Source organism: Salmo trutta, chromosome 20 (assembly GCF_901001165.1).
Source record: "Salmo trutta chromosome 20, fSalTru1.1, whole genome shotgun sequence".
In the NCBI taxonomy this organism is placed as follows: Eukaryota; Metazoa; Chordata; class Actinopteri; order Salmoniformes; family Salmonidae; genus Salmo; species Salmo trutta.
Genome location: NC_042976.1, coordinates 34,745,256 through 34,754,067, shown reverse-complemented (window position 1 = coordinate 34,754,067; position 8,812 = coordinate 34,745,256). Strand labels below are relative to the sequence as shown.

General features: G+C 40.6%; 1 protein-coding gene across 1 annotated transcript in view; it reads right to left on the bottom strand.

The window, feature by feature from the left end:
- Positions 1 to 638: 638 nt before the first annotated feature.
- Positions 639 to 8,812, bottom strand: part of LOC115155941 (anion exchange protein 3-like) — a 112,043-nt gene continuing 103,869 nt past the window's right edge. The window contains 3 exon segments of the mRNA XM_029703048.1: positions 639 to 4,607; positions 5,137 to 5,310; positions 6,627 to 6,796. Of these exon segments, the coding sequence (XP_029558908.1) occupies positions 4,527 to 4,607; positions 5,137 to 5,310; positions 6,627 to 6,796 (425 nt within the window). The 3' untranslated portion in view covers positions 639 to 4,526.

Below are 8,812 nucleotides of genomic sequence, written 5' to 3'. Positions count from 1 at the left end.
TTTGACAGTGGCTCCGGCCCATTTCTCTCCCATTTCTTCCTGAAGTGTGCACTTGTTCACTCCCCACTAAAAGGAATGGAGTGAGTGAATGCCCACTTCAGGAGAGAAATAGAGAATTGGAACATTACGTTTTTTTCCCCTTTTCACCATCAGCTCCTACATCATTTTGAAGCACTGTGTGGAACAAGTGGCCACCAGTACCAGGTGTGTGGAGCCTTCACTGAAGGATGACATCTTCCTAGAGGTGCACCAGATGTTCTTCTCACTCTGCTCGCGTGTGGAGGACCCGGCTTTCGCTGTCCTGATGTTGCTGATTCTGCCTTGTATCATCACCATTCTGTTCCTCCCCCTGCTGTGTGACCACATCACCACATCCACTGGGCTCTGAGAGCCAACCCTCTTGGTGGACAAATCTTACAAATGCACACACACACACACAAAATACACATTCACGTGAGACACACTAGACGTAGCAAATAGTAAGTTGGATATCTGTTTAACATTCATAAACACACATTTTTGCATACCCATATATTGTATGTTGAATAATGGTACTTAGTATTGTAATACATTGTTATGTTCTTAAATAAGTCTTGAATAAAAATTTGATAGATTTATTTGAAACACATAAAGATTTATTTGAAACACATAAATATTTATTTTCAGACAAAAAAATAATTTGTTTTACAGTAGTTTGAAAACCCCTTTACAATAATAACAGGCTGAACCGCTATTCAAGTATCCACATAACATAAGTATCTTTCAGTATTGCTAATGCTAAAGTAATTCATAATTTATCATAAAATGAACTCATACTTTTTTTTCTCAGACAGACAAACCCCACTTCATCAGGTATCATTTGCAAAGCAGAAAGACTTATCTTTGTGTGTGTGTGTATGTGTGTCACTATATTTGTGTGACATGGCTTCAGGCTGATTTTAACACAGGTATAGCATGTATAAACCATACTCACCTTCTTAAGAGTGACACTAAAAACATGGTCCTTCATTGAGGGATATGTCATAAGTCCTTCATTACAAGTGAGCTGCAGAAAATCCTTTAAATGCCACAAGACCGTCAATTAAAGTCAAATTCACCTACCTAACAATAAGCCCGTTAATCTACTTCCCCAGAGTCTGATGAACTAGTGGATACCATTTTTTGTCACTGCATCCAGTATGCAGGAAAGTAGTTTTGTGAGTCAAAGCTAACTAGCATTAGCACAATGAGCTAACTGTTCCAGTAGACTTCCAGTCATTGTGTTAATGTTAGTTAGCATTGAGGTAACTAGCTCGTAGCTTCATTGCCAAAATCTTGAACTATCCCTTTAAAGGGGACCTTCACCTTTATAACTTTATATTCATTACAAGGTGCAAACTTGGAGGACATGTTGGGAATGACCCATTAATTAAAATTAAAGAAACTGGACATACAATAGGATGTTGCCACAGGGTTAGCAGTGCTATCTTATTACTTATGAAGGTAGATACATAACAAAGATATACAGGTAATCTAATTGCATACATTTCTGATTGTCTACAGTACTTCTTAATGCCTTCACAAATGTCCTAGTCATCCAATCAAATGAAGAAAAAAAAGGTCCAGAGACTTCAAGTGAGAGAAGGGTAAGTAACAGCGGCTAAAAAAATAACGCTATATTCCTAGATTTTGGGTGGGTGGTCTGGTCTGTGCTACCATGGAGGTATCAGGCGACGAAACATTGTGGATTCCCAACATCTAACATGCCAGGCCTTTTTCACGGGCCTAGAACTATTTTCTTTTCATGTCCCTGCTCCAAAACTTGAGGAATCCAGACAGAACAGAAGAAAGTGGCAACACTATACCTTTTTATTATCTTGAATAATAACCACTCTTCCAAATCGTTCTTTTTTCGTAGTGACTGGGTGATTGTTTTACTGAGTGTAGGCCTATCCACCACAGGGCCACGGGGATCTCTGGTAGCCCTCAACACACCAGCAAGCCCGTGTTCTCAAACAACAAAGACCTTTTGACTTCACATCGAGTGAGGGGGAAGCTTTCTCCCCTTGCCCTCTTACCATTTTCATGTCTGCCGCCATGGTAACTGTGATACCTTTTGCCTTTGACATGCCAAACGCACTGCCAGTAGCTGTCTATTACTCCAAGCCCAGAGTAAAGCACGACCACTTTGGTCTGAGATTCTATTGACTTAAGTCCTTCCTTCAGAAGCCAAGTTGACGCTAGCATACCTCCAGTTTAACAGAGCAGCAGAAGAGACAGTGCAGACAAAGTAGAGCCTATCAAAACAACATTCCTGGAAACTTACTATATAGGCCTATACATTCAATAAGTCTCACATGGTAGGGCTAAGCAGGTTGTCCATACACAACATGCCATTGCAATCCCAGTATCTACACTCTTAGGGAAAAAAAGGTGCTAAGTAGTAGTACCATGTAGGGTTCTTCGGATTGTCCCCATAGGGGAACCCTTTGCAGAGGATTCTACCTCGAATCTTTTATATAGTGTTCGTTATAGAACCCCCTGTATATGGTTCTACCTAGAGCATGCTGGGAAATACTGTATGATATATGGTTCTATGAAGAACCCTTGCCTTCCAAGGTACCCTTCTTGCCTTCCAAAGAATCCTTATTGCCATCTAAAGAATTATCAAAGAACCCTTTCCTCCAAAAACAGTTCCTTGTAAGGGAAAGGGTTCTACCTAGAACCTTTAAAATTCTAAGAACCCTTGTCTTCCAAAAAGGGATCTTCAGATAAAAAAAAAACGTTCTTGGAAGAACCCTATCCCTCCGCAAATAACCTTTTTTTTTCTAAGAGTGTAGTGTTTGTACAACAAGAGTCAATAAGACATGTGATGTTACACTTCTCTAGTGGGGTCTGTTTAAGAAATAAAAAAAACAGCAGTATCATATTATACAATACATCTTTTCGTGAATTTCAGCAGACGCTTCAATATTTGAAACATGGTCTCCACTTCACGTGTATCAATTTAAACCTATGGTTCTGCAGCACAGTACATGATAACGTAGTCCATTTTAAACAGACAGACAAACATTCTGTGTGGGGTATAAACTTGAACCTTGGGGAAAAGAGTCCATTCCAATCACTGTACATGTTAAACACATGCCAAGTTGTATATAATCACTTCTGAACCCCCTGTGTGTATAATTTTAAATATTTACTTGAATGATTTGTGTACACAACAGGGACACAAAACCAATGATCAATGATGTATTTGCTTTCCAAAGGTTAGTTTTACCTGATGCTATAGTACCCTTCACATCCAACAGTTGCCTACAGAACATGGAAGTACACAATGACAGTGGTGCTATACAGTGAATTTGACACCTGTGGCATAATTCCAGTGACTTTGACAAAGGTTTTGAATACTGTTAATAATTGCAAATTCCTCCAACTAACAGGCATTTAGAATGCATCCCATATGTCAATATCGCTTCATACAATTTTGGCAACTAACAAACTAAAGTAAATAGGTAGGCTAACATTTAATTCGGTAAGGTCACGAAAAATTTAAACATGTTCAAGGTCAGCAGATCTCAATGTGTTTACTTGTATGCATCCACAATCATTGGATTGGCCTGTTGGACAGAATATACCTTATAAAGTAAACCTCTCCAAAACACACGTAATCCTCATGTACTGTATCTTCGTTTCAGGGAGAACTGCATTGAGAGGGGATCAACGAATGTATCTTCTCCTGTTATTGGACCAGGGAACTGGTGTGTCAGTGCAGGTGAATCACAAAGGTCAAAGGTGAACGTATCCTGTGAGGAGCACACAACTAAAGGGAGTGCACACAGTGAAAATAAATAAAAGGGAATGCCGAACTTCCTGTTTGGTTAACGTCGTCATTGAAGTTCACTGATAATGGCTACAGTACGAAGAAGGGTAAAAAGGCAGTTATGCTGAAGAGGCAGTGGGGTATTGGCTCCCAGTGAAACCAGTGTGGCTGTCATACAACCAGTGTTCATTCCACTGGTGCCCCAAATAAATGGGACTCCAACACTGGGAGGAAAAACCAACCTACTGGAGTACTTGGGGTTGTTGTCATTGCACTTACGCCCGGAACCTGTAGAGAGCTTGACCGTTAAAAGGAAGAGGAAGAACCCATGTCCAGGGTTTGAGTGGGGACGAGAGTTTATGAATTATTGGTCTGTGTTTAAAAGGTGCAATGTCCATGTCACACACTTGAGGATTCCTGACACGCTCAGCAACAGTAGGGCAGTAGAGCTACTGACCTCTTTGAGAGAAAAAAACTATGTTGCAGGAGGAAAAACAGAAACAAATTATAACAGTGGGGTTATTCCTTTACATCATTTTTAGATCAAAGTACAGCAGAATTTGCATATAATATATGTTTATACAGTATATATACATAAGGTTTCTCTGTTGGACGAAAATCCTACCATCATCTGAGTGTTTTCAAGACACAGCTCCCGGACGTAATAAGAAGCATGCTCGTGATTGGAAGATGGAGAGAGCCTATTGGGCCTACCCGTGTGACGTGTCTACACAAGCATGTGAATCTCATTATACTCGTCCCGACCATCCTCGTCAAAGTTGGGGGAGTCCTCATTTTCCCCGTCGAGCTGTAAGAGCGAGAGATGTTGGGATGTCATCAGAATCTTCATTCATAGTGTCTTGATGCTTTGGCCAATATAGTGAAACAATAATAGAATAATAGTCATTTAGCAGACATTTTAATCCAAAGCGATTTACAGTCATGCGTGCATACATTTTACATGTGGCTGGTCCCAGGAATCTAACCCACAATTCTGTCATTGTCTCTCACACACACACACACACACTATTATCCTCTGTGTTTTGATCAAGTCCGTTCTCCAGGACCCCTGCATCCTGCTTTCATTAAGATCATATAGAGACCAGGTTTCTAAACCTCATATAGAGGTTTAGAGGCCTGACTTCGAGGAGATAAACATTTTAAAATTGTATTGTTAACTGAATTAAAGTACTGTGTAGCATGCACATTTCACAAATAAACAAAAATCCCCATGCGAATACAGGACATCCGTGTTATTATTTGTAACGTGTGACCCAATGTTGCCTGGACCAGATGATTGTGCCTGAATTCAGAGAATTCCAGGAATGTCCACCTACCGCCTGAAGCTCACGCTCCTCAAAGATCCGGGAGAGGATGAGGCGGCGGAGCGGCACGGTCAGGATGAGGATGAAGGGGAAGGCGAGTGAGGCCACGGTCGACTTGACCACCCACAGTAGCACGATGCAGGCCAGCTGGATGATGGTGAACATATTCATACGCCATGTCTTCACCTGCGGCCCACGCACACACAAAAATGTAAATGGGCTTATACATGCTTATGACAAGTCTTACAATGCATCATACCTGCAGACTTTAAGTACAGCGTTACCCATAATTGAAATAAATTGAATTCATATTTTATATTCATTTGTTTAGGAATAATGTTCTGGGCAGGCCAATTAACACATACTGTTCATAGAGATGTGACAGACACTGAGTGTACAAAACATTAGGAACACATTCGTCGGGGCATGGACTCTACAAGGTGTCAAAAGCATTCCACAGGGATGCTGGCCCATGTTGACTCCAATGCTTCCCACAACTGTGTCAATTTGTCTGGATGTCCTTTGTGTGATGGACCATTCTTCATACACACAGGAAACTGTTGATTGCGAAAAACCCAGCAGAGTTGCAGTTCTTGACACACTGAAACCAGGGCGCGTGGCACCTACTACCATACTCCGTTCCAAGGGACAAATATTTTGTCTTGCCCATGAATGGCACACATGCACAATCCATGTCTCAATTGTCTCAAGGCTTAAAAATCCTTTTTTAACCTGTCTCTCCATCTACACTGATTGAAGCGGATTTAACAAGTGACATCAATAAGGGATCATAGCTTTCACCTGGATTTACTTGGTCAGTCTATGTCATGAAAAGAGCAGGTGTTCATAATGTTTTTTTGTACACTCAATGTAAATACATGTTATATAACTGTCTTTGACTCTGGCATAATTCAACCCCATCCTGTCACCGATTTAAGATTTGCTACCCTACCTATGGAAATGATTATATAGCGGGGCAGCAGGTAGCCTAGTGGTGAGAGTGTTGGGCCAGTAACCAAAAGGTTGCTGGATCAAATCCCTGAGCTGACAAGGAAAAAAAATATGTCATTCTTCCCCTGAACAAGGCAGTTAAACACACTGTTCCCTGATTGGCTGTCATTGCAAATAAGAATTTGTTCTTAACTGACTTGCCTAGTTTAATAAAGGTAAGAAAAATATATATAATTAGATGGATTGAGCTCCATCTAGTGGGTGGATCCCCTTCTGTCTTTCACTAACATTGACAGCCTGCACCTGACCAGACACGGATCAAAAACATACCTATTGCAATACCGACATTAGATCAATGTCTATGGTCAACTTCATCCTTTTTTATCATTTGATTGCAAAGTAAGTCCACACACACAATCCCACTCAAGTCATGCACAAATAAACTCACAAACAAACATGCAAAACCAGGATACCAAAATAGATTGGGCACAAATCTATAACAAAAACAGATGTCGAGTAGACTCTCCATCATATTCTGCTATTGGGCTCACCTTGGTCACGTATATGTGGTCGGGGTGGTGCTTGGCGGGCGTGAACATGAGTGTGATGCGCTCGTAGAGCTGGATGCCGGTGATCGACGTGACGCCCATGTAGAGGAAGATCCCGAACAGCACGGCCAATGGGATGTTACGGAGCACGTCCGTCATCACGATAGACATACCTTAGGAAAACACAAGTCAAAGGTGAAAGGTCAAATGTGTGAGATCCAGGTCACATTGGGATCTGTAGGTTGGTTGAATTCAGATCGGCTGAGCCAGTTCAGCTGTAATCTCGGTTAACCCGGAAGTCAAATCTGGTTATATTTAAGTAGTCTGTCCACGAGTGATTAGTTCTGGTGTAACACCAAACAAGAACGTAAGTACAAGGTCTGTTACAGTACCTTGCAAAAGCATTCATTCCCCTTGGCGTTTTTCCTATTTTGTTGCATAACAACCTGTAATTTAAATTGATTTTTTATTTGGATTTCATGTAATGGACATATACAAAATAGTCCAAATTGGTGAAGTGAACAAATTTACTTGTTTCAAAAAATTATAAAATAAATAAATAAAAAAAACAGGAAAGTGGTGCGTGCATATGTATTCAACCCCTTTGCTATGTAGCCCCTAAATAAGATCTGGTGCAACCAATTACCTTCAGAAGTCACATAATTAGTCCACCTGTGTACAATCTAAGTGTCACATGATCTGTCACATGATCTCAGTATATATACACCTGTTCTGAAAGGCCCCAGAGTCTGCAACACCACTAAACAAGGGGCATCACCAAGCAAGCGGCACCACGAAGACCAAAGAGCTCTCCAAACAGGTCAGGGACAAAGTTGTTGAGAAGTACAGATCAGGCTTGGGTTATAAAAAAAAAATATCTGAGAGACTTGCAGCTGTAATTGCTGCAAAAGGTGTCTCTACAAAGTATTGACTTTTGGGGGGTGAATAGTTATGCACGCTTAAGTTTTCAGTTTTTTTGTGTTATTTCTTGTTTGTTTCACAATAAAAACTATTTTGCATCTTCAAAGGCATGTTGTGTAAATCAAATGATACAAACCACCCCAAAATCTATTTTAATTCCAGGTTGCAAGGCAACAAAATAGGAAAAATGCCAAGGGGGGTGAATACTTTCGCAAGCCACTGCAGGTTTAACCACAGAGAAAGCTATAAACACAGATAAACTACACCAATGATATTATAATATATTCCTTATCAACCATTGACTGTTTATTTTCCTATTTCTTAGTTTGCTGTCCATGTTACATTTCTGAGTGCAACAGTACAGTACACCTTACAAGATTCTCTGGGATACACTAGTGACCATATCCCCTGTGCATCCCGCAAAGGCGGAGGTGTTGCTAACATTTACAACAACAAATGTCAGTACAAAATTACTGCGTCCGTCTTTTTAGATTCTAGTCATAAAATCTATGCAGTCTACTCAATCACTTTTTATAGTTACTGTTTACAGGATTACTGGCCCATATACAGCGTTCCTCACGGAGTTCCCTGAATTTCTATCGGACCTTGTAGTCATTGCAGATAATATTCACATTTTTGGTGACTTCAATATTCACATGGAAAAGTCCACAAACCCACTACAAAATGCTTTTGGAGCCTTTATCGACTCAGTGGGTTTTGTCCAACATGTCTCCGGACCTACGCCTTGCAACAGTCATACCCTGGATCTATTTTTGTCCCATGGAATACATATTGTGGCTCTAAACGTTTTTCCTCATAATCCTGGAATTTCGGACCAATATCTTATGTTTGCAATCGCAACAAATAATCTGATCAGACCCCAACCAAGGATTATCAAAAGCTGTGCTATAAATTCTCGGACAACCAAAAGATTCCTAGATGCCCTTCCAGACTCCCTCCACCAACCCAAAGACGTAGAGTAAAAAAATCTGTTAACCACCTAACCTAAATTTAACCTTGCGTATTACCCTAGATGCAGTCACACCTTTTAAAAACAAAAAACATTTGTCACAACAAATTACCTCCATGGTATTAAAAAAATACCCAAACCCGATCCAAGCTTCCTTGGACGGGGCCACAGTGTCTCCTGACCCTTCCTGTCTCAGCCTCCAGTTTTTATGCTGCCATAGTTTGTGTCTCGGGGGCTAGGGTCAGTCTGGTGTATCTGGAGTATTTCTCCTGTCTTATCCGGTGTCCTGTGTGAATTT